Here is a 25,154-nt window from a genome sequence, read left to right on the forward strand (position 1 = left end):
TCAGAAGACTTTTTTCATGAATATAAGACTTTTAAATAGTTAGAAAAGCCTTGACAAGTTTTTTAGTTATACTGAAATAATGTAAAATATAGTACACTGGGCTAAACAAGTTATCCCATAAATTACAACATTCTGCTTAAGGAAGGTTCACATGAACATATGTAGCTGTCATCCATGCAACTGACCTCAAAAGATTCAAAGGAAAAATAGTCAGAATGCCTAAATAGAAATAAAAGTTACCTTGCCTTCGTAGTTCATTTTTAACAGCTTCAACACCTCCTGTTTTTTCAATGAAGTCATATATAACTTTTGATGTTTCTCTGTCTTTAAGTTGTGCCTCTGAGATTCCACACATATCAAAAAGATTCTTCAATTCTGGATCCAAATTATTCAGCTACAACAGAGAAAATAACTGCTAACTATAAAATCTATCCCCAATTTTTCACAACAGCAAGTTAAAATTTTATTCTCATATCTGTGCCTTTTATGAAGTTATTTTATGTTTATAAATTTTTAATATAGTTAGAATATTTATATGCTAAGTAAATATCTTATAAAAAACAGAAAAAGATAAGAACAAATAGGCTTTATATTCTATGTTTTCTTTTTGTTTCCTACCTTTGTAAAGAAAGCATCTTATTTAGATTTTTACCAATCCCTTCATGACTGATACATCTCTAAAGTTCATCTATTCTACCTTGTCCTAAATAAAATTTAGATTAAATCTATTCAAAAATTTGAGGCCAAGTACCTCTTCATAACCCAAGTAACCCTGTAAAATGCCCAATACAAAGAGGCATTCAAAAATACTGTCGTGCTGTTTATGACAAGACATGGAAGCAACCTCAAAGTCAGCTGACAGGAATGGATAAAGATGTGGTACATATATACAATGGAGTATTACTCAGCCATTGAAAATGAAATAATGCCATTTGCAGCAGCACAGATGGACCTGGAGAGTGTCATACTGACTGAATGAAGCAAATCAAATAGAGAAATATCATACGGCATCCCTTATATGTGGAATCTAAAAAGAAACGATACAACTGAACTTACAGAAAAGCAGACGACTTACAGCCTTAGAGAAGGAACTTACGGTTGCCAAATGGAAATGTATACACTGCTATATTTAAAATGGTTAACTAACAAGGACCTACTCTACAGCACATGGGACTCTGCTTGATGTCATGTGGCAGCCTGGATGGGAAGGGAGTTTGGGAGAGAATGTGCATGCTAAGTTGCTTCTGTCGTGTACGACTCCTTGTGATTCTATGGACTGTAGCCTGGTAAGCGTCTCTGTCCATGTGATTCTCCAAGCAAGAATACTGGAGTGGGTTGCCATGCCCTCCTCCAGGGATCTTCTCAACCCAGGTATTGAACTCACATTTCCTATGTCTCCTGCATTGGTGGTTCTTTACCACTAGAACCACCTAGGAAGCCCCTGGGGGAGAGTGGGTATATGTATATGTATGGCTGAGTCCCGTCACTTCACCTCAGACTATCAAAACATTGTTTGTTGATTGGCTATACCCTAATAGAAAAAATAATTTTTTTTTTAAATTTTAAATATTGTGGTGCTACCACTGTAGTTCTATTAATAAAAAAGTAACCAAAATAATTTTTGATTCTAATCACAAATAATATTTCTTTTCGACATAATTTTTCCAAACCGTGATTATCAGTCAAATGTTAAATACGCAAACTTAGGTAACCAATTTTCAATTATTTTGCTCAAATGCTATAAATGAATGAATGTTGAAATCACCAAAAAGCGTAATAGAATAAAAAGATCTAGACAATCTTCGGATATTCAGAATGTGACCTTAGTACTTTCAAGTAATTTGGCTTATATTCCCCTCAAATGATCACTTTGAAGAAACAATTTTCTCCTCTTTGGCTTTCAAAACATAGAGATTTCATATTATAGTAGATAAAGCCAAAGAGTTAAAAAAAAAAAAACAAACCTCTCTAAAGAGAGTCTCTAAAGAGTCTTAGTTTCTAAAGAGACTTAGCCATCAATGATAGAACAATACATGATTTCAACCCTCAGTGGAATATGAACATAAATGTAAGCACATTCAACCAAACACTAGAACTCACAAAAATGTATAAGAATAAAAGTCTAAAAGTAGGACATGACATTCCCACATATTTAGAGTTATAACATTTATGGCTTGAAAATAACTTACATCAAAGCCAGTATTCGGATCCCAACCCACATGTCCAATGTGTCTAAAGTAGCAGACAGAAAAAAAAAGAAAAAAAAAAAAGGCGTAAGTGACAATAAAAACATAATATACATGAAATCCAACCCAACCAGTGAATTTTTGGCCTGAACTAATGGTTCTCATAGACATAATCATTTTCAGGGAAAAAAAGTGTAAGTAGTCAAGAGACCAGGATTCTAGCCCCAGCTCCACTACTAACTGAGTCCTAACATTTTTGCACGATCTTTCTGAGCATCCATTTCCTTAACTGTCAAACTAGCGTAAGAATACAAGCATTACATGTGTAAGAGGACAGGAATTCTGTAATGAAGAAACGAAGTAATGCATATGAGAATGCTTGAAATACATCAAATGAATATCAAAGGTTTGATGCCTACAATAGACTGTGTGTTTTCCAAAAGCTCCTATCTTGAGATTGAATCCCAATGTTATAATTCCTGGAGATGAGGGTTTGGGGAGGTAATCAGGTCATGAAGGTGGATTCCCCAAGAATAGGATTGGTGCCATTAAGAAAGAGGCCTGGAGAGCTCTCTCGCCCTCTTCCAACATGTGAGGACACAATGAGAAGACGGCAATGAACTAAGAAGTGGGATTTTACAAGACACTAAATAAATCTTGCCTGCCTCTTTACATCCTCCAGAACTGTGAGAAATAAATTTCTGTTCTTTATCAGCTATCCAGTTTATAGTATTCTGATAGCAGCCCAAACAGAATAGGACAATGCCTTTAGGTAATTTCCAAATATCATCTATAGGGAAAAGTGAGATTTCATTTTCATGTCCAACAATTAGTTGAAAAAGCAACTCTAATTTTTCTTTTCTGATAGGTGGAAAAGTAAATTAACTAAGATTCATAAAAAGTCTATTGATCAATAGCCTTTAAAAACTCTAACAACAAAATTATAGCTGAAGGTATGCAAGCAATAAATGGAAGGGGCCTCCCAAAAAGAAAACAGAACTTTCTAACAATTTAAAAAAAAGAGTAGAAATGAATAAATCAAAAGTAAAGAATAATAAAAGAACTGCCTTACTGGAAATTGCTCGGTGTTCCAATATCTGCCTTAGTTAACCTCTTCTTTTTAGCTTTTCCTTTTTTCTTTTCTTTGGTATGGGAGATATTGTTGATTTGTGGACCATAAAATCTATTTGTGGTAATTTCTGGATTTTTTATGTCAACTGTTGCCATGGGTAGATTAGGACCTGCAAATATAGTCAAAATAATATGAAAGAGATTTAAGAATTATCACAATCATAATTTATAATTTAAATACCTTTTTCTGAAGCAGGACCACTTCAATACTATAAATTATTTGTTTTAAAACCACATGTTAATTTTTATAAATAATAAATTTCAAAAATTCTTAAATTGCAAAAGTCTATAGCAAATTCTTAAATTAGCATAGATACATTATTTCAAAGAAAACTTCTATTTTTATAATACTAAATCTCATAAAGTACATGAATTTTCAACAAGAATTTAAATTTATCTGATCCATTAAATTTTGACTATTACAAGCTTCACATCCAACATATTACTCACTAATCAAGTGGCATACATTACATAAGAAGAGTAAAAGAAAAGAAGCATCTTTGTTTTAAATCTAGTAAAGAAATCTAGATTTACTTCTTTATTTCAACATTATTAGTCTATGAGGAAAAAAAAAACACTTATATAATTATTATCATTTTTTCCAAAATAGTAATATTTAAGTCTAGTAGCATCCTCCTCATTACTATACATATACTTTGGCTATCAGAAGTATATAGCTCCAAAATTTAAGACACAGAAATTCTTAAAACATTTTATCTTCCACAAGGATCAACAGTAAAAAGACCTCAGGCATTTTCAGGTGTTATTTAACAGCATCTCCAGGAGTGACACTAATGTAGCACAGAAAATTTTGCTTTATAATTCATAAAAGCACTCTTGTTCTTAAAGGTATGAAAGAGCAAATGAAACAAATTCATCTTAGAAGTTCCTTTAAAAATTAAACTCAAGGGCAACACATGTTCCTCAGCGATTCCATTTAAATGTATGATTCTTTGACAAAACTTCCTATTAAACCAAACTCCTCTGAGATGATCATGTTAAATCGCTTCAGTAGTGTCCGACTCTGTGTGACCCCACAGATGGCAGCCCACCAGGCTCCCCCATCCCTGGAATTCTCTAGGCAAGAATACTGGAGTGGGTTGCCATTTCCTTCTCCAATGCATGAAAGTGAAAAGTCAAAGTGTCCGACTCAGTCGTGTCCGACTCTTAGCAACCCCATGGACTGCAGCCTACCAGGCTCCTCTGTCCATGGGATTTTCCAGGCAAGAGTACTGGAGTGGGGTGCCATTAGTAATGACAATTTTAAAAACGTTGTATAAAATATAATCACTATTATGCAGAGAGAGAGTTAACACAGTAGGCCTAAGACTGCTATCTTTAGAAAGGCCTGCTTGCAGGGCTGGCCCTTAGCTGGCATCTAAGGATCTGGGATTTTAAGAGGGTTCTTATTCCCTGATAAGATGGGCTCTTGTGTCTCAACTATTAGTGCTATCGGTGTGTTCTATGCTGATACCTGCTTTCCTTCTGTGAGTCTAGAATCTTGGCATGTACTAGACAGAAGATGCCCACATGACTAGCCCCCAATAAACCCCAGGCACTGAGTTTCTCCTTAACACATTTCATGTGCGTTGCAACAACTCATTGCTGGAGAAATTAAGCACATTTCCTGAGCCCAATGACAGAATATTCTTGGAAGCTTGTGTGTGGTTCCCCCCAGACTTAATCCCATGTGTCTTTCCCCTTTTTTAGTTTTTGCTTTGTATCTTTTATCTTTACTGTATGCTCACTCTTGTGAGTCCTTCTAGCAAAGCACCAACTGGAGGGGTGGTGTATGGAATCTCCAACACAATCATAGAATGGCAGACAGAAACCCTAAGAAATCATAGGCTAATGTATACTGCTGCTGCTGTTAATTCACTTTAGTCGTGTCCAACTCTGTGTGACCCCATAGATGGCAGCCCACCAGGCTCCCCTGTCCCTGGGATTCTGCAGGCAAGAACATTGGAGTGGGTTGCCATTTCCTTCTCCAATGCATGAAAGTGAAAAGTGAAAGTGAAGTCGCTCAATCGTGTCCGATGAGTGATCACTAAATGCCAGCTTGACAATAACTCTTCAATTATTCTGAAAACCTCAAAGGCAACCTATTCATAAACATTGTCTGAAATAAAACATTTATCTCCATAGGAAATTACATATAACTAATTTTTTCTCCCTCAGCTCTACTATTGAAGATGAAATACAGTAAAAATAAAATTATAAATGCCATCTGCCAATTTATCAAACAAATAATTTGTACACAACTAAAATATATACCTAATTCAGCTATTTTCCCTTATTCAAAGTCATTAAGTATAGTATGTAAATATCTAAAAGTTCTATTTATAGTTTCATACAAAATTCTGTGGGAAATTGCTCATATTGGCAAGAAGTAAAAATTCTTCTTGGAAAAAAATGGAAGCTAGTGAACAATGGATAAAACCATTAAAAGCTGATTTAGCATCAAGGAATAATCTGACAATAACTGGACAAAAATTACAGGTTATGCAATATAGAAGTTTATTAAATAGGAGATAAAGAACTAGATTTTCAAATTTGTTTACATTCAAAATTTGAGTTCACTGTAGTTTCAAAACAAGGGAGTTATTAAAAATAATGAGAATTCAAGTGTTAAAGGGTTGAATTGGGATCATACTAGTATCTTCATAGACTTATCTAGTGCTCACTTTTTACTTCTCATTCTGTTTTCTCTCCTCTTACAATTTATCATTACTCATCATTATCAGCAACACTGTCCAAAGAAGATGCTGCAAATTATCACTCTCCTATCTTTATACTTAATAACATTTAAGAACTCCCTTAATCATTTCATTATAGGGGATTGGAATGCAAAAGTAGGAAGTCAAGAAACACCTGGAGTAACAGGCAAATTTAGCCTTTGAGTACAGAATGAAGCAGGGCAAAGGCTCACAGAGTTTTGCCAAGAGAACACACTGGTCATGGCAAACACTCTCTTCCAACAACACAAGAGAAGACTCTATACGTGGACATCACCAATGGCTAACACCAAAATCAGATTGATTATATTCTTTGCAGTCAAAGATGGAGAAGCTCTATACAGTCAGCAAAAACAAGACCGGGAGCTGACTGTGGCTCAGATCATGAACTCCTTATTGCCAAATTCAGAAAAACTGAAGAAAGTGGGGAAAACCACTAGACCATTCAGGTATGACCTAAATCAAATCCCTTATGATTATACAGTGGAAGTCAGAAACAGATTTAAGGAACTAGATCTGATAGACAGAGTGCCTGATGAACTATGGACAGAGGTTTGAGACATTACAGGAGACAGGGATCAAGACCATCCTTAAGAAAAAGAAATGCAAAAAAGCAAAATGGCTGTTTAAGGAGGCCTTACAGAGAGCTGTGAAAAGAAGAGACACTAAAAGAAAAGAGAAAAGATAAGATATACCCATTTTTATGTGGAGTTCCGAAGAACAGCAAGGAGAGATAAGAAAGCTTTCCTCAATGATCAGTGCAAAGATAGAGGAAAAAATAGAATGGCAAAGACTAGAGATCTCTTCAAGAAAATTAGAGATACAAGGGAATATTTCATGCAAAGATGGGCTCAATAAAGGACAGAAATGGTATGGACCTAACAGAAGAAGATACTAAGAAGAGGTGGCAAGAATACACAGAACTATACAAAAAGAACTATACAAAAAAAAAGAACTATCTTCATAACCCAGATAATCACGATGGTGTGATCACTTACCTAGAGCCAGACATCCTGGAAAGTGAAGTCAATTGGGGCTTAGGAAGCAATCACTACAAACAAAGCCAGTGGAGGTGATGGAATTCAGTTGAGCTATTTCAAATCCTAAATGATGACGCTGTGAAAGTGCTGCACTCAATATGTCAGCAAATTTGGAAAACTCAGCAGTGGCCATAGGACTGGAAAAGGTCAGCTTTCATTCCAATCCCAAAGAAAGACAATGCCAAAGAATGCTCAAACTACTGCACAATTGCACTTATCTCACATGCTAGTACAGAAATACTCAAAATTCTGCAAGTTAGGCTTCAGCAATACGGGAACCATGCACTTCCAGATGTTCAAGCTGGTTTTAGGAAAGGCAGAGGAACCAGAGATCAAATTGCTAACATCTGCTGGATCATCGAAAAAGCAAGAGAGTTTCAGAAAAACATCGATTTCTGCTTTATTGACTATGCCAAAGCCTTTGACTGTCTGAATCACAATAAACTGTGGAAAATTCTTCAATAGATGGGAATACCAGACCACCTGACCTGCCTCTTGAGAAATCTGTATGCAGGTCAGGAAGCAACAGTTAGAACTAGACATGGAACAACAGACTGGTTCCAAATAGGAAAAGCAGTACGTCAAGCCTGTATATTGTCACCCTGCTTATTTAACTCATATGCAGAGTACGTCATGAGATATGCTAGGCTGGAAGAAGTACAGTTGGAATCATGATTACTGGGAGAAATATCTAACCTCAGATATGTAGATGACACCACCCTATGGCAGAAAGGGAAGAACTAAAGGACCTCTTGATCAAAGTGTGAAAACGTTGGCTTAAAGCTCAACATTCAGAAAACTAAGATCATGGCATCCAGTCCCATCACTTCATGGGAAATAGATAGGGAAACAGTGGAAACAGTGGCTGACTTTATTTTTGGGGCTCCAAAATCACTGCAGATGGTGATTTCAGCCATGAAATTAAAAGATGCTTACTCCTTGGAAGGTAAGTTATGACCAACCTAGAGAGCATATTAGAAAGCAGAGATATTACTTTGCCAACAAAGGTCCCTCTAGTCAAGACTATGGTTTTTTCCAGTAGTCATGTATGGATGTGAGAGTTGGACTATAAAGAAAGTTGAGTGCCAGAGAATTGATGCTTTTGAACTGTGGTGTTGGAGAAGACTCTTGAGAGTCCCTAGGACTGCAAGGAGATCCAAGCAGTCCATCCTAAAGAAGATCAGTCCTGGGTGTTCATTGGAAGGACTGATGTTGAAGCTGAAATTCCAATACTTGGCCACCTGACGTGAAGAGCTGACTCATTTGTAAAGACCATGATGCTAGGAAAGATAGAGGAAAGGAGAAGAAGGGGACGACAGAGGATGAGATGGTTCCATGGCATCACCGACTCAAAGGACATGAGTTTGGGTAAACTCCGGGAGTTGTTTTTGGACAGGGAGGCCTGCCTTGCTGAGGTCCATGGGGTCGCTAAGAGTCGGACACAACTGAGGGACTGAACTGTACTGAAGTCAGTTTGAGGTATATCAGAGTTAGATACTCTCTTTATGCACGTCATCCTTCCTGAAATAGGTGTGTCCAAATAGCAGTAATAAAGGAATAACCAGATCCTCCATTATAAAACAACAGAAATTTGGGAATTCCCTGGTGTTTCAGTGGACTCTGCACTTCTACTGCATGAGGACTGGGTTCAATCCTGGTTGGGCAACTAAGATCCCACAAGTTGTGTGGTGCAGCCGGAAAAACAAAACAAAAATTTAACAGTTGTAATTAATTTTAGGAAAAAGGAATAGTAAAAATATTTTGATGTTACTTTAGTTTATATAAAAGTAACCTATTATCCTAAAAATGTCCTAAATGGTATAAAGTTGGTAAAGTTAACAGTTTAAATTATTCAAGCTAGTAAATTCTTTTCTGGGAAATAATAAAGTTAAGATTCTTGTAAGCCTGATTTACAAGTCACTAGAGAAAATAACTCAGCCATCCTGAAGAAAGTCAAGGATGAAGAGGACAGGAATGAAACATAAGTGATATTCAGAAGGAATACCAAAGTCTCCCCTCCTCACTGTTCTCCAAAATCAGGTGTGGATATATTGTTATACATCTACCAAGCTGTGCCATTAGCTACTTAGTGTTATTTCACACAAACTTCATCAGTATTGGTTAAAAAACACTATTTAATTAAGTCTATATAGAAAAATTCAGATTTTAGAGACCTATTAAAAAAACTGGTATAAGCTGGGAAATTAGCTAGTTTTTTGAAATCTTTCATTTTAGACAAAAACTAAGGACAGTGTCATCATCAACAGAATGATACTCAGCTGTGTTCTTTCTATAATAAAAACCAAAACAAACAAAAAACAACAATTAAGGACAGAAAGAGGCAGGTGACTTGTCTAAAGTCACACAGTGACAAAGCAAAAGGTAAACTCTGCTATCTTGGTTTCTAGTCCACTACTCTTTCTATTAACTACTGTACCTTCTACACAACAGTTAAATGACAAGACTGATCAATAGCGCTAACTTTACAATGAGCATATTTTATGTCTTTACCAGTTTATCAGTTCTTTTAGTTTGTGGTCCAACTGTTACAAGAAATGGTTATGAGTTTCAAAATTTAGAAAAAAGGGCTTTTTACACATTCAAGAGACTAAGTATTTGGCTATTTTAGTTGGCAGCATTTGAAGATGTTAGGAAATAAATTTAAAATAATGTTCTAAAACCTAATTAAATAGTTAAAAGTGACAGACTAAAAAATTAATAACTTGTATAAAGTACAGAATCATTTTTAAAATAAAGTTTATGAAAGATATGGTAATAGAAATAAATCATTTCTAGTAAACTTTACTTATTCCATTTCTGAAATTATACTCATCCTAAGAACATGTATTCTGTAAATACATAATGAAGGGGTGCTGTTTCCCTTCTTTTTCAAAAAGCAGTTATGACAAATTACCTTCTTCTGACGAACAACAACTATTAGAGAAAAGGTTTTTTAAATATTCTCACTCAACAGCATTTCTAGTTAAATTTAAAACTAAAAGAACTAAACTCTTCCGCTTAATTACATAAAAAGCAGAGAGCTCTCACCAAGGTAAAATAGTTGAGAAACAGGTGGCCTAGTGACCTCTGATGTCAAGCAGTCATGAAGCTGAGAACAAATCATTGGAAAGCGTCTAAGTTAAAAGGTGGGGTTGATCAATAAAGAAAAAAAAGAAAAGTGTATGGATTAGGAGTTAATGAGGAAAACACTTGTCCTAAATGTACTTTACGGCAGGAATACATGTAACTTCTACATAAAGTGTCTTTTTTACAGTTACAATTTGAAAAGGTCGGCTAGACTGATCGAAATGAGGATTGGAACAAAGCCCCTGCATGGACTCTGCAAGGCGGTTAAAAGCATCCACCGCCACCTAGTGGCAGTGCAGCAAATGCAGAAAAGCAATAGGTCATCTTTCTGAGACCTCAGGGAAAAATATGAAAATTTCTATTAATAATTGTATGTGTATCTTATAAATAAATAAGTATGCAAATATTGGTAACACATACTATATAATTTTTTAACAACACCATTTTTTAATTTTCTGTTTATTTAATGAAAAAAAGTTTGGGACCACTGTACCAAAAGGTTAAAACTTTGTATCTTAAGATTTACAACCAAGAACCATAATGGTTCTTTTAATTATGAGTACTTCTTACTAGGGATAATAAAATTTTAAGACATCACTGTCACATAAAGAATACCCAAATTCAAATCATTGTGGATTAGGTGCTTCTTCAAAAATATATTTCATATGTATTGATTAAATTACAAAATCAAAAAGTACTTACATCCTTAACTTTAATTATGTTATTTGTACAACATCTACACTTTATAATCTCAGATTACTTCCCCTAAAGATGCTAACACTAGGAAGCCTTCCACACTAGTACTTAATATATGCTCACAGAAGGCCAAATAGTTTAATAAATTAAAAGAGGAGATTAAAATATTGAGCACACAACAAGTGGAAAAACTTCTAATGCTACATTAAAGGTTCACAGATGAAAGATTTCTGGCTCAGCTGCTCTGCTTCCCTTGTTTCTGTGACATACTAGCTGCACACCTCAAGGCATGTTATGTAGCCTCTCTAGGTCTCAGTTTCTCCTTCAAAACCATCCTGATGTATGTAGCACAGTGGTTACAGCACAGCGGTTAAGGAGCCAGGCTCTGGAGCTGGAACACTTGAGACTGAATCTTGCTCCACTTTCCTAGCTCTGTGACCCTGAGCAAGTCACCTATCTGTGCCAGTCTTCTCGCCTGCGTCAGGGATAACAGCTGCTACTTCACGTGGTTTCTGGACAATGCCTGGCAGGTAGCAAATGACCATTAACGGGCAGCTGTAAGTGTGCTCACTGTCACTGCCTTCATCGTGGTGGCTAGTATTAGGCACCATGCTGAACACTTTGATTACTTTATTTATCCCAAAGCAGTCCTGTAACCTAAGTGTTAAAAATTTCTAATCAAAAGAGAAAGTCGAAGTATGCAATGTTTGGCGCATATTAAGTAGTCAAGTTTTTAGAAAAATTCTAATAAGGTAAATAATCCAAAATCTAATACAGCAATGTCTGGTTCATGTTATTCTATCACAAAAACAAATTTAAGGACAAAATCAGAAAGTAATATGTTGGTTTAAAAGAAACAAAAACCAACAACCACCAACAGTTGTCATGTATTAAGAACTCTGTATTATATTAAGTGTTTCCCTGAATAATCATCCTACATTCTGATGAGAGAATTGAGATGCCTTTGAAAAAGCAGCAGCTAGATTTCCCACTATAACAAAGGCTACTGGAACAACGTATCTTTACTATCATAGGATCAGGGATCCCATTTCAATGCGATGAAAGCCATGGATCCTCTCCCCCCAGAGAAAAGAAAGTGAAAGTGAAGTGAAGTCACTCAGTCGTGTCCGACTCTGCGACCCCATGGACTGTAGCCCACCAGGCTCCTCCGTCCATGGGGTTCTCCAGGCAAGAATACTGGAGTGGGTTGTCATTTCCTTCTCATATATACAATATTTAGCACAAAACTTTAGCTAGGGTTTATGGGATCCAGGATGAAACTCTGCACAAAAGATCTAGGACCTTGTCCTTTCTATCTTAGTATCCTGTTTTATTCTTTAGTATAACTACATATATTTTAAATAAATCAATCTACATTATTTCAGTTACTAATACTTCAATCCACATTACTTCATTATCAAATTAAAGAGGATTATGTGCAGCTACTATGTGTTCTAAACACATCAGCACAGTAAGCACAGCTACTATTTATTTAAACACACCAGAACAGTTAAGTGTTCATTCTGAAAGGGGCTAGTTTCATATTCACATTGCAAAATAATCTTTTGAAATAAGAAAAAAAAAAAGAAACATGAAAGTAGGAAATGAAGAAATATGATAGATAAAATTTACTGTTTTTTTAAGGAAGACATTAAGACCAGTTTGTATAATTTTTTAACTTAAATCAACTGTACATAGGAATTAAGATGTAATTAACAGTGAACGGCACCCTTTGTTGTCTTCCCTCATCCTAGAAAAAAGCCAAAGAATAGTACATTTCTAAGTCCCCACCTATTATTTATTTTAAAATAACACAATAAACTACAATATTTAATCATACATATTAAACAGTAGGTATTCATGTGTATGATGGGGCTTCCCAGGTGGCGCTAGTGGTAAAGAACCTGGCTGCCAATGCCCGAGATGTTAGAGACTTGGGTTCAATCCCTCGGTTGGAAGATCCCCTGGAGAAGGAAATGGCAAGCCACTCCAGTTTTCTTGCGGGAAAATCCCATGGACAGAGGAGCCTGGCGGCCTACGGTCCATAGGGTTGCACAGAGTCGGGCATGACTGAAGCAACTGAGCACAATGTCTATGATACTTGTTTCTACAAGGATTAAATTACAATCTAAACTTTGTTTGATCAATAATTATTGAAGAACTTACCATTTGGGGGGTCTCGTCTTTTCTCTGTTGGGAAATAAATTGAAAGAATATTATTAGACATATGTAATACAAAAACCAACATACAAAATTAACTCATCTAAACTCTGTCTTATTCTTATAAGTGGTTAATAAGAGTTTCTCTGAGGAACTGACATTTGGGCACCATTTGAATAAAGCAAGAGAGGGAACATATTTAAAGGCCCTCAGGAGAGAACAGCATAAAGGCAAAACCATAATACTGGACTGCAGTGAACCAAAGGAAGAGTGGAAGGTGAGTCAGAAGGGAAACCAGGGAACTGAGCATGTAGGATCCTGCAAGAATACTGTTAAGGAATACTGACTGTATTTCATATATGACAGGAAGCTCTTACAAGGTTTTGAACAGGGGAATTGGCATGATCTAATCTGTTTTTAAAAGTTCTGCCTGGTTACTATGTGGAAAAGAGAGAGTACAGTGACAGCAGAGGGACAAGTGAGAGCGTTAGGTAGTCCAGATGACAAGCGACGGTGGCTTGCATTAGGGTGGTAGCAACAGAGGTGGTGAGAAACAGATTCAAGACATGTTTTTGAAGGTAGAGACAATGGGACTCACTGATAGGGTTTATGAAGAACCATTGTGAGCCAGAGTGACAAGGTGGAGCCAATGCCTTTTACTGGTACAGGGAAGACCAGGAGAGTAGGACCGGGTCTAAATCAGGTTGGGGAGCCTAGATTAAGTGTTCTGTTCATATATATAAGTTTGAAGGCTATTCTGACACACAACTGGAACACACAAGTCTGAAGGTCAGGAGTGAGGTCAAAGGGGGTAGATATAATTTTGGGAGTCAGCAGCAAATAGTGTTTAAAGCTATGGGACTGAATGAAAGCATAAAGCTAATGAAAACACCTATAGATGCCTAAGCACGGGGGCAGACAGAAATAACACTGGAAAACTACAGCCAGCTAAGTAGGAGTAACACCAAGAGAACCGCTAATAACCTGTTGCATTCATACTCATACTCTTGCATTCATACTAGCTTTGACACAATTTTCATTTCATGGAAGTTCAAAAGTGGTTGAAGAATTTCCAGCAAACCCAATTTCCACAGATTTTTGTAATACAAAATTTTCCAAAATCATACTTCCAAAATATTCCAAATTTTCCAAATACCATAAATAAAAATATAATAAAATATTTAGTTTCTAAACAGTCACAATCCCAAAATTAATAGGATTTAACTGAAGGGCAATTTGATAATCCTGGCAATGGGAAATACAAATGGATTACTCCATCTGGTGGTCTGATGAAGTAATTTTCTGTAACATTTGATATAAGCACATCCTGTGTCCATGAATGTCAAATCTCTATTTTCCAAGGTGATGTTACATCTGCATCCAGAGAGGGAATACTTCTTAAACTGGTGGTGACACAAACATGGAAATATGCTGAGATAATGTGAAGTTCAGAGTATAAGTTCTAAAAAGCAATTACTTAGAAATATAACACTATCCTGGCTTGAGAACCATGTTAAGAAAAAAAGAACCTTTGGTTGAACTAAAAATGAGAGCGAATGGTGTGAAGTGTTTGCTAGAAATGTTAGCAGAAGAGTGTTTAATCGTATCAGGGGAAGATTTTAATATCACAGTACTAGTCATACCATGGTTGGAGTACTATGTTCAAACCTGGACATCATATTTGAAGCAGGACCATTTTCTAAATGTGGCTCATTTGAAGAAGATACAAAAATCTACAGTGCATTCAGAACACAATATACAGACAGTGAGTCTATAAATTGTATCATGTGAGGAGTAACAAAATGGAAGTGGTTAAGCTAAAGAAGTGAAGGCCTAAGGAGGGCACAGTAGGTAGACTGCTTTCAAATTAAAACTGGCTGATTATCTGTTGCTCCAAAAGGTGGTCCCCATGCATCTAAGTTAAAGAGAGGCGAGGCTGAAGGCTGACTTAGCATGACAGGATGCCCAGTGATGAATCAGCTGTCTCCCATGTGGGTTTCCATCTTTCTGCTTCTGAAACACTATGACTAAAAGCTTAGGAACTGTATAAACAGAATTCCTGCACCAGGCGAAAGACACCTTTAGGTGACCTATCTATTTCAAAGTCAATTATTCCATATGGTAAGAAGTGTTTTAAACTTTTTTATATTGAAAATGTCACATAGTTTGACTAAAACTATGTGTTCCAGGGAGCCTCTGGCCTAGCACCAAAACACGTCACTGAAATAGGAACTGAACCTCAAATTCTTCCACAGAATTAAATTCTTCCAAAGCATGAAATCAAGTGGTAAACAAACCTAGCTCCAAAAAGAAGTAAAAAACAATAGGTGCCTAATAATTCTATTCACTCATTACAAAGAGGATATAATAAGATGACAGTGAGGCAACAACTCAGTTCATTTTATTTTCATTTTGCACATTACCTCCTTCTTGGAAACCCATTAAAATAAGTTAACATGTATAAAATGTAACACATGCCTTTACATTCCTGTGCTTTTTCATACTTATTCCCTCTTACTGGTAAAGCAGATTCTTGAATACAGTGATTTTCAAACTGGGGTAATGTATACTTGGACATACAAAAAGACTTTTCAAGGAATATATGAGCATAGCTAGTTTCAAGGGGATCTATTTGCTTGTCGCATCTCCCATAAGCTATTTGCCCTATAAGTGATCTGCTTAAGAAGATGATTCTGGAGAGGTTCACTTTTCCTAATCACCTTTCTCCCACTTTACAACAGGGATGCCTGGTATTTGACTACTGTTGAGTAGTTAGTTCTACATCAATGAATTTAAAGCTCTATATTATCCTGCATCATTTGCTAATGTCTTATATATATTAGAGTCTCATGCATTAAACTAAGTTCCTTATGATTTTATAACATACAACATTAGGTATAAAACACAGAAAAAGCAATGTTTACAGATCTTGTTTGCAACTTTGCATATCTGCTTCTAGGCTTGTCTAAAGTCTTTGTTCACAAAATATAAAATACTTTTTAAAATGTGACTTACAAATAATGGAATAAAAATGCAAACATTAAGAGTCAGTGTATGTTAAATATTATCAACAAAAAAGATCATTGGAGTTCTCTAAAAAAACTTATAAAAAAAAAACAAACAATAAAAATAGTAGTTTTTTAAAGGGAAAATTAGTGACCTGTTTTGTGTAAAGGGCCAGATAGTAATTACTTTAGGCTTTGTGCTTCACAGAGTCTTTGTCATAACTATCCAACTATGTTGTGGGAGAAAATATAGTCAAGGACAGTATGTAAACCAACGAGCAGAGTTGTTTTTAATAAAACTTTGTTTACAAAAATAGATGGTAGAACAGATCTGTCCCGTAAGCCATAGCCAGCTTCCGTTTAAAGAAATTTTTTAAAAATGCTTACCAGATTTCCTTTGTCGTCGTCCCAACAAGTCTGTAACTGCTTTTCGGAATTTTTTTGCTTCTTCTTCATTGGCAAAATTAAGAGCAACTTGACAGGTCTGAAATATTTTCAACAGAAAAGGTAAACAACAAAACCCATAAATTTAGCTTTATTTAAGTTAATAAGCAACAAAAGTACATTTCTGAAGAAATCAAGCTTCACTTTACTAGCACATAAGAACTTCTTTATCACTTGAATAATTTAAGAAGGCAAAAAGCATGGAGAAGGTAGAGTAAAAGACTACTATTATGTTACAGTAGACACGCAAATGTTAAACTGATACTTCATCTTCAATAAAAAAAAGTGAACAGAATTTGATCCTTCAATAGATCTCTGTAAACATTTGGATTTGAAAAGGCAAACACTAGAAACATTGATCAAATGCAGATCAACTCTTTCTTTTTTATGATTTTATTTTGCAGCTTAATTATAGGTATTCACATACACTATTAAAAGTGTGAGAACACACCGACATTATTATGGCATTTAGTCACACTTTTATATATGTACATATATTTACATACAATGAAGAAAAATGTGAAAAATAACAAAGGAAGAAGAAAATACATTTTGAAAAGACAGATATATCATCTAATCCAACCTTTTATTGTACAAAATCTAGGAAATACAAATATGAAAACAAAGAATATTAAAGTCACTCATCATCTAGTCCTCCCTCAGACAACTCCTGTGAGTATATAGTACAAAAATCATGCTAACATTGTCCCCCAGTATGTTGCTGTTGTTGCCATTGTTTAGTTGCTAAGTTGTGTCCATCTCTTTTGTGACCCCATTGGCTGCAGCCCTCCAGGCTCCTCTGTCCATGGAATTTCCCAAACAAGAATACTGGAGTGGGTTGCTATTTCCTTCTCCGGGGGATCTGCCCAACCCAGGGGTTGAACCCGCATCTCCTGCAGTACAGGTGGATTCTTTACCCCTGACCTACCAAAGAAGCCCTGTTCCAGGTACAGGCAATAAATTTTTAAAATTCTGTTTCCCCTGTCTCACTTTCCCTGGTGACTCAGACAGTAAAGAATCTGACTGCCATGCGGGAGAACTGGATTCGATCCCTGAGTCAGGAAGATCCCCTGGAGAAGGGAATGGCTACCCACTCCCTTTCTTTCCTGGAGAATCCATGGAAAGAGAAGCCTGGTGGGCTACTGTCCATGGGGTTGTGAAGAGTTGGAGAGAAGTGAACAGCTAACATTACTGTATTTTAGTACTCTTCTAGGTCATGAACTATTCTTTCACGAAGTAATTTGTATGGCAATATAATCTTCAATATTTAAAAGTTGCCATGGATTAGGGGTTTCATTTTTATGGACAGGAAAACTAAAATTCAGAGAGTTAAACTATTTGTCCAAAATCACACAGACAGGTTAAACCTATATGCCCAAAGACAGAGAAGATGAAAAAGAAACCTCTTTTCCACATGCCAAATTATATTTGCATTCCTCTCGGAAACCTTTTTTTTTCCCTTTAAATCTTAGCCGTTGCTTCCTATTAAGGCGTAATATCTGTGACTAGGCTTTTAAAAGTAAAATAATTCCTTACATTTTGTATAATGGATTTACACAAAAAGCACATACTTTCCACAGACAAATGTAAACAAAACTACACTAAACAGGGAAATAAAGGAAATATGACTTACATCTCCAGCAAAGGTATGAAAATATCCTCTAGGACTATTATATACAAAGTTATTGTATAGCTCTTGTTCCCACAATAGTTTCCCATCCTAGAAAAAAACAGAAGTTGAAGTAAGAGTTACCAATAAGAAAACCTCTAGGAATAAAAAAGAAAGGAACAAAAATAAAGGAGATGACTCATATTAGGGCACTGTTTATATTAACAGCCTTTACACACAGAGCACATATATGTACACATAAATGACACATAAATAACATATAAATAATACACACATAAATAACATAGCATATAATTTAATAAGTAGCAATAAAACAGTAAATATTGGACAATGTTTCTTTCATAAAAATTACATATCAAGTGAGTTGAACTCAGTATGCTAAGATATAATCTTGTTAGCTAAGCATTTCCAAATATATACTTGGTCAAATATATATCTAGAACAATTACTAGATCATCAATGTTAAAAGTGGTAAGATTCTTTTGTACATGCACTGATTATCAAAGCATAGTTCTATCAGCAGTATTTAGAGTGTACACTATCAAATATTACTCGATTTCATTCTCTTTTCCTAAATTTTGTAGACGTTGAGAGGGTTAACTACGTCTTCTCTGTACTGTTCATTAACAATCTTTGAATTTCTAACTTTTGCAGAGTGGTCTCCTAATTAATTATCATTAATTCTCTAAAATTAATTCTGATCAATTAATTCTCCAAAAGAATTGATGCTTTTGAACTGTGGTGTTAGAGAAGACTCTTGAGAGTCCCATGGACAGCAAGGAGAATAAACCAGTCAATCCTAAAGGAAATCAGTCCTGAATATTCACTGGAAAGACTGATGCTGAAGCTCCAATACTGTGGCCACCTAATGAGAAGAACTGACTCACTGGAAAAGACCTCGATGCTGGGAAAGATTGAAGGCAGGAGAAGGGGACGACAAAGGATGAGATGGTTGGGTGGCAACACCGACTTAATGGACATGAGTTTGAGCAAGCTCTGGGAGTTGGTGATGGACAGCAAAGCCTGATGTGCTGCAGTCCATGGGGTCACAAAGATTCAGACACGACTGAGGGACTTAACTGAACTCCTGATTAAACACTGGGAGAAGTACTATCAATCATGAGCAGAAAGAGAATGATGATTAAAGTGTACAAGGTTAAACTATGGTTAAGGGATCCATGAGTGACTGTCATATCGATAGCCCTAGTACAAGAAATATAATTAACCTTAATACCAAATGTGGCTAATTGTAATATTTAGCAATGGTTATCTATAATTGGAGATGACTGGTTAGGGAAATATAATCACAACCCTATTCTGAAATGCAAGGTTCCACCTAGACCACCAATTCAAAAATATTTTAAAATGCTGTACACATGTAATGGGGCTTCCCTCATAGCTCAGTCGGTAAAGAATCTGCCTGCAATACAGGAGACCTGGGTTCAATTCTTGGGTCAGGAAGATCTCCTGGAGAAAGAAATGGCAACCCACTCCAGTATTCCTGCCTGGATAATTCCATGGACAGAGGGGCCTAATGGTCTGCAGTCCATGGGGTCGCACAGAGTTGGACACGATTTAGCGACTCAACCACCACCACACATATTATGACCTTTATAATGGAATCTCCTTCTTCTCCTTGGAGTTCTATGTATATCTGCTTTCTAAATAGTGCTTTTCCTTGCTGATGAGAAAAGGACTTAGGAGTGTCTTTTAAACTATGCATTTGTTCCCCATCCTCTAGAATCACTGCCATGGTTGAACTCCTGTTAGTAACGGGAGTACACCACATCTCTCAGTTGTCTTGAAGTATGTGAAATGCGTGTTACAAATTACTAATTTACAAAGGGCAGTGACTTAAACTTACTTACTCTCAGGGAAATACTCTGCAACAGACCCAGATGTCAGTGCACTTTACAAATAAATAAGCTGAAGCCCAGAAAAGTAAAGCAGTTTGATTACACCCTGTTTAATCGTAAGTACTGTCCAGAAGTTCAAAGTTAGTTTTATTTTTTTGTAGCTACAACCCTATTATACTTATTGCCACACATAAATATTAAGTAAGGAGGCTTACCCACAGAAAATATTTTAAAAGATAAACAGAGACTTCATCTCAGCAAAAAGATGATTTCTACAGTGACTATCAGAGATGAGTTCCTGACAAAGGGCATCCAATCTAAGACAAGGTGGATTTACACCTGAGACAGAGGGATACAAAGCTGGGAAAATCTGAATATACCTATGCTGAGAAACAACATAAAATAGGGAGCAAATACATTACTATAGATATTGTATAATACTTTAAATCCAGGCTGCAGTAAATAAGAACACCCCAAGCTCAGATACACTTTCGTAGTTCCCTGAAAGAACTATATATGCTAGTCTGTGATGGACAGGATGGAATAAAAAGAGTATCATTAGAAAATAAGAGAATGTGGGAAAAGTCCAGATCCAAAAGAAAAAAAACAGACAAACCAGCAAAACCTTTAATGTGTGGATAGATAATATGGGGAACTATTCACATTTGGCTTAGGGTTTACTGCCAATTTGATCACAACGCCCATGCTTCAATATCTTGAATCAAGCTTCACTCTTCTAATATTAAGTATAATTTAAATATTACATAAAGGATAAACAAATCTATACTAAATTACAGTTGAGGTAGAAAACCTAATCATCTACACTTTAAGTGAAGGCAAAACAAAACTCACCTTGATATCAAATATTCTTAAAAAATAAGATCTCTGTGGATTGTCCTTAACAAGACAAGCAACACCACTGCACTTCTTTGACCACATACAGTTCCGATCTGCTGCATACAACTGTACCACTGCCGAAGACATGGTCTGCAAAACATCAAATTTATAGCCATTAGATTTAAAATTCGCTATGATAACCGAGCCCCTACTAACACCTTGAAGGCAATCTCACAAGAGACACTGAACCAGAACCCCCTGCCAACCTGCTCCTAAATTCTGGACCCGAAGAAACAAAAATGTAATAAACATTTATCATTATTTTAAGCTATGTTTTGAACTAATTTCTTATGTAGTTAATATATAACTAATACAATAACCATACTAAAAATAGTTACTGAAATATGCATTGAGGCTTAACATGTATAAGGAATGTGCTAATAAGCACTTTTAAATATAACTCAATTTTTATTACTATTAAAGCTTCATTTTATGCTTAAGAAACCCAAAGTTACAGAGGATACTTTGCCCAATATCACACAGTTGAGTAGCAGAACTCAAATTCTAATCCAGGTAATTTTTAACTTCAGATCCTGTATTCTTACTCCCAGTACTATATACTGTTTTCCAGTAAAATGAAGTGAAATTCAAAGTTGCTCAGTCGTGCCCAACTCTTTGCAACCCCACGGACTATACAATCCATGGAATTCTCCAGGCCAGAATACTGGAGTGGGTAATCTCTCCCTTCTTCAGGGGATCTGCCCAACCCAGGGATCAAACTCAGACCTCCTGCAACTGCAGACGGATTCTCCACCAGCCGAGCCACCAGGGAAGCCCATAAAATGGCCATCTGAGCAACAAAGTAGTAGCTATTGGTAAAGTCTGACTTCCATAAAACAGTTAACCGCTTAAGTATAGGTACTAAGTCAAATCTGAAAGCAAGATGTATGCTTATTAATTACAGTGCTGGTAACTTTGAACATATATTGAAATATGAATTCTAACATATCCTTTTTTAAAGATGGTAAAACTGAGGGAAAAAAAGATTTTAAGTGAACTGCACCTGGCCATACTGCTTGAAAGCTATAATGAAGATATGGAAATGATCTGAGTGACTACTGTCCCAATTCTCCCATTACCCTTTTAGACGCACAGGAAAGGAGTTAATTCATTGTGTGCAATGGATACCTTAGAACATGCATTAGGGTTTTGTAGCTGCCACCTCCCTCATGACGATATCATGATACAATCAAAACTTTCATTTAATTCTAAATTAAGTTTCCTATATACTACAATCTAACATGGAACTATTCAATCCCAATTTTTGTAAGAGTAACACACCCATTTACAGGTCAGCACTTATAAATCCTCTGAAAACAATAATTTTTTCTGATCCAGAAATCTTACTCCTAAACTAGAAATTAAGGAAATAATATAAAACTAACAATTGTATTTTTAATATAAATAAAAATGAAATATTTATATAAATATAAATTAATTATGTTTTAAAAACAGAAGACATTTAAATAACCACAAATAGGAGACAATTATGATTTGGTATATCAGTTGAATGAATACTGGGCATTGTGAAAAAAAAGACAGACTACATTAAGATTTAGAGATGAAACTGTTTTGGTTTACTTAACTATGCCTGGGGAATGCCTTCTCTTGATAAGAGAATTCCAAAGACCAATTAATAAACTCAGAAATCAGTGTTCTGCTAGAGACCAAAATTTCAGAAAGACTTTCCCAGGTAACAATGATTGATGATGTTTTTAACTTTTGCAGAACAATCTCATCTTTATATTTCACAGACAGCCATGAACAGGACACAAAGCAGCAGGAAAAATTCCACAAGAGCCAGCTGAAAAATTATGAAGACAGCTCAGAAACTAGGACACTGGGTTTTAAAAAAGTAGATTGAAGAATGTGGGTGTGCCCTTGGCCTGTTTAGAACATACCAGTGAGCTGTAAGTGTATAGTCATAACATGACACCTCCACAGGCATCTTGACCCTAAACCCCTAGCATTGAAAATATCAGAAAAATAGATTTTGTATCTATTAACCGAAGATGTTAAAAATCAAGTTGAAAACTTTAAAAATCAAATGAGAAAACTTGTTTACCAAGGAAAATTCATATAAATTACAGCTCTTTTAATATGGTGCTACAAAAATGTGGTTATTTCTAAAAAGAAAAACAATTAGGAATTTAGATACCAAGAAAAAGTCCTAAGAGGCTTCTGACTTTATTTTTTAATTAGAAAACAATAAGTTACAGCTTGCAAAAGAAAAAATATATATATATTATTAAAGAGTTTGAAATTCCATTATGGAAATTTCCTTGTCAAAGGAACAAACATTAACAGTGTAAAACACTGTCTGGATGTATATATGGACTTAATAACAATCACAAATACCCCCAAATCTCATTTAAATATTTACATGAATGTAAAACAAAATCTTAAAACATCAGCTTTAAGATATAAAGATCTGGGAAACAATTTTATAATTCTCTATACAAGTATGGTTGGCATTATAAACCTTAGTCTAAAACAATTTACAAAATTTTAATACTAAAGGATACAACTAATAAGCAATTTTCAGTAATACAATTTTTAAAATTTGGTACAATGTTACTGTCAGTCTAAGTGTGCCTATTTCATTCCTTCTTAAACTGTTAAAGTCTGAAAACGATATATTACAGCACCTTATAAAAGCCTTTTCTGATTAATTCAGAATAATTATAAAGACTAGCATAACATTTAATACACAAATGCCAGAAATAATAAAAACAGTGACTATCCCTAAAACTCTACATTGACAGTGGCTTAATTAAGTTTTTAAAAACATTCCTTCCATTCCTTTAAAATAATTATAGCTAATCAACTCAACTACTTCTTGTCTTTCATAATTAAGAAGGTATTCTTGAAAAACAACCTAAGGACAAGTGCCTAGGAAAGGAAGTCAGTCTGTTTCTTAAGCTCAGTAATGTTATGGTGAAAATTTGTTAATAATTAAAAGAAAAAAAAAGCACTAAATCAACTTTCGTAGAAACAGAGTCTGACCTATCTCACGCATTGCTGACATTTTAGCGCTGAGTTATTCCAACAGTTCATCAGTCCTCAGAACTTTCACTGTCAACGACAGAAATAAAATGGAGGACGAATTCTGGGATGTGAATCCCTACCACTGTCCTTCAGCAGGGCACGTCCACCTCTCTGGGGTTGACTGCAACAGCCAAGAAGCATTTCCCTGATTCTCCAGGTTTAAATGACTTTTCCTTCATGTTTCTAGAAACACAGTATCCTGTATAAAATCTTGTCACATCGCAAATCTTATTCTAAAGTAGAATAACTTTCTAAATTATTAGTAGACTGTAATTCCCTTCAGTACCTAAAAGTTTTATAAGTCTATATTCTACTTCACCTGTACTTTGCCCCAAGTGAGCAAACACATGTTAAATTAAAAATTGCATATATGATTTTGATAATGATACTATGATAATGCAAAGAGATTGACCTTTTTTTAGGATACACATCCTCAAATATTTGGGGCATCATAACAGCAACTTATTCTCCAGTGATTCAGAAAATAATACATGCATATACACACACATAAAGAAAACTGTGGTAAAATGTTATAAACACTTAGCAAACATGTTTGAAGGGTACACAGGAATTCTTTGTACTGCATTTACAACTTTTCCGTAAGTACAAAATTATCTTGAAATAGAAAAAGTTTAAAGCACAAATGATTCATAACAAGGGGGGGATTGTTTATCCCCTTCCACAGTCAGGACAGTCTTAGGAAGCAGGCTCTCTTTTCAGAGTCAATGCTACCTCCCCACACATACTAGCAACTTCAGCGACCCAAGACTAAGGAAACTGCCACTTCGGAGTGCCTCTATATTAACACTTTGTTAAAAGGGGTTTCATCTTGAATAAGACTCAAATCACACTATCAGAACAACCACATTATATAACAGGTCAGAATAAGAATTTTAAGCAAAGAAAACAGACATTTCTTTATTGTAGAATCAGCTGACTGGGAAAAGGCTGAAAAATATCAGGACTTATAGATCCTTCCTTGACAATCAAATGTCTACAACAAGTACTAAGATGTTATACTTAATAATTGTCTACAGTGATTATTGTTTTATTAATGAAAAAATACAATGGTGTTAAATTCAGACATTTTCAATGAATATTAAGAATAAACTGTGAAAAAAGAAATCATCTGACTGAATAAATAAAAGTCTTTTCTGCAATCACAATGGCCCAGATTACTAGTCAAAACATTTCAGCTTTTTTTTAATGTGAATTTGTAGCCCCAAGTTTCTAAAATCT

At 35.4% G+C, this 25,154-nt stretch overlaps 1 protein-coding gene across 2 annotated transcripts in view; it reads right to left on the minus strand.

Moving 5' to 3' along the window:
* The window catches only part of WASL (WASP like actin nucleation promoting factor), an 84,792-nt gene that overhangs the window by 18,343 nt on the left and 41,295 nt on the right, over positions 1-25,154 (minus strand). For both annotated transcript variants that reach the window (XM_069588295.1, XM_069588292.1), the window contains exons 2-8: positions 20,823-20,957; positions 18,118-18,204; positions 16,428-16,524; positions 13,042-13,065; positions 3,259-3,427; positions 2,190-2,232; positions 241-394 (exon numbers count right to left, since the gene is read on the minus strand). In XM_069588295.1, the coding sequence (XP_069444396.1) occupies positions 241-394; positions 2,190-2,232; positions 3,259-3,427; positions 13,042-13,065; positions 16,428-16,524; positions 18,118-18,204; positions 20,823-20,957 (709 nt within the window). The remainder of the gene's footprint in view (positions 1-240; positions 395-2,189; positions 2,233-3,258; positions 3,428-13,041; positions 13,066-16,427; positions 16,525-18,117; positions 18,205-20,822; positions 20,958-25,154) is intronic.

The sequence above is a fragment of the Ovis canadensis genome, chromosome 4 (genome assembly GCF_042477335.2).
Source record: "Ovis canadensis isolate MfBH-ARS-UI-01 breed Bighorn chromosome 4, ARS-UI_OviCan_v2, whole genome shotgun sequence".
In the NCBI taxonomy this organism is placed as follows: Eukaryota; Metazoa; Chordata; class Mammalia; order Artiodactyla; family Bovidae; genus Ovis; species Ovis canadensis.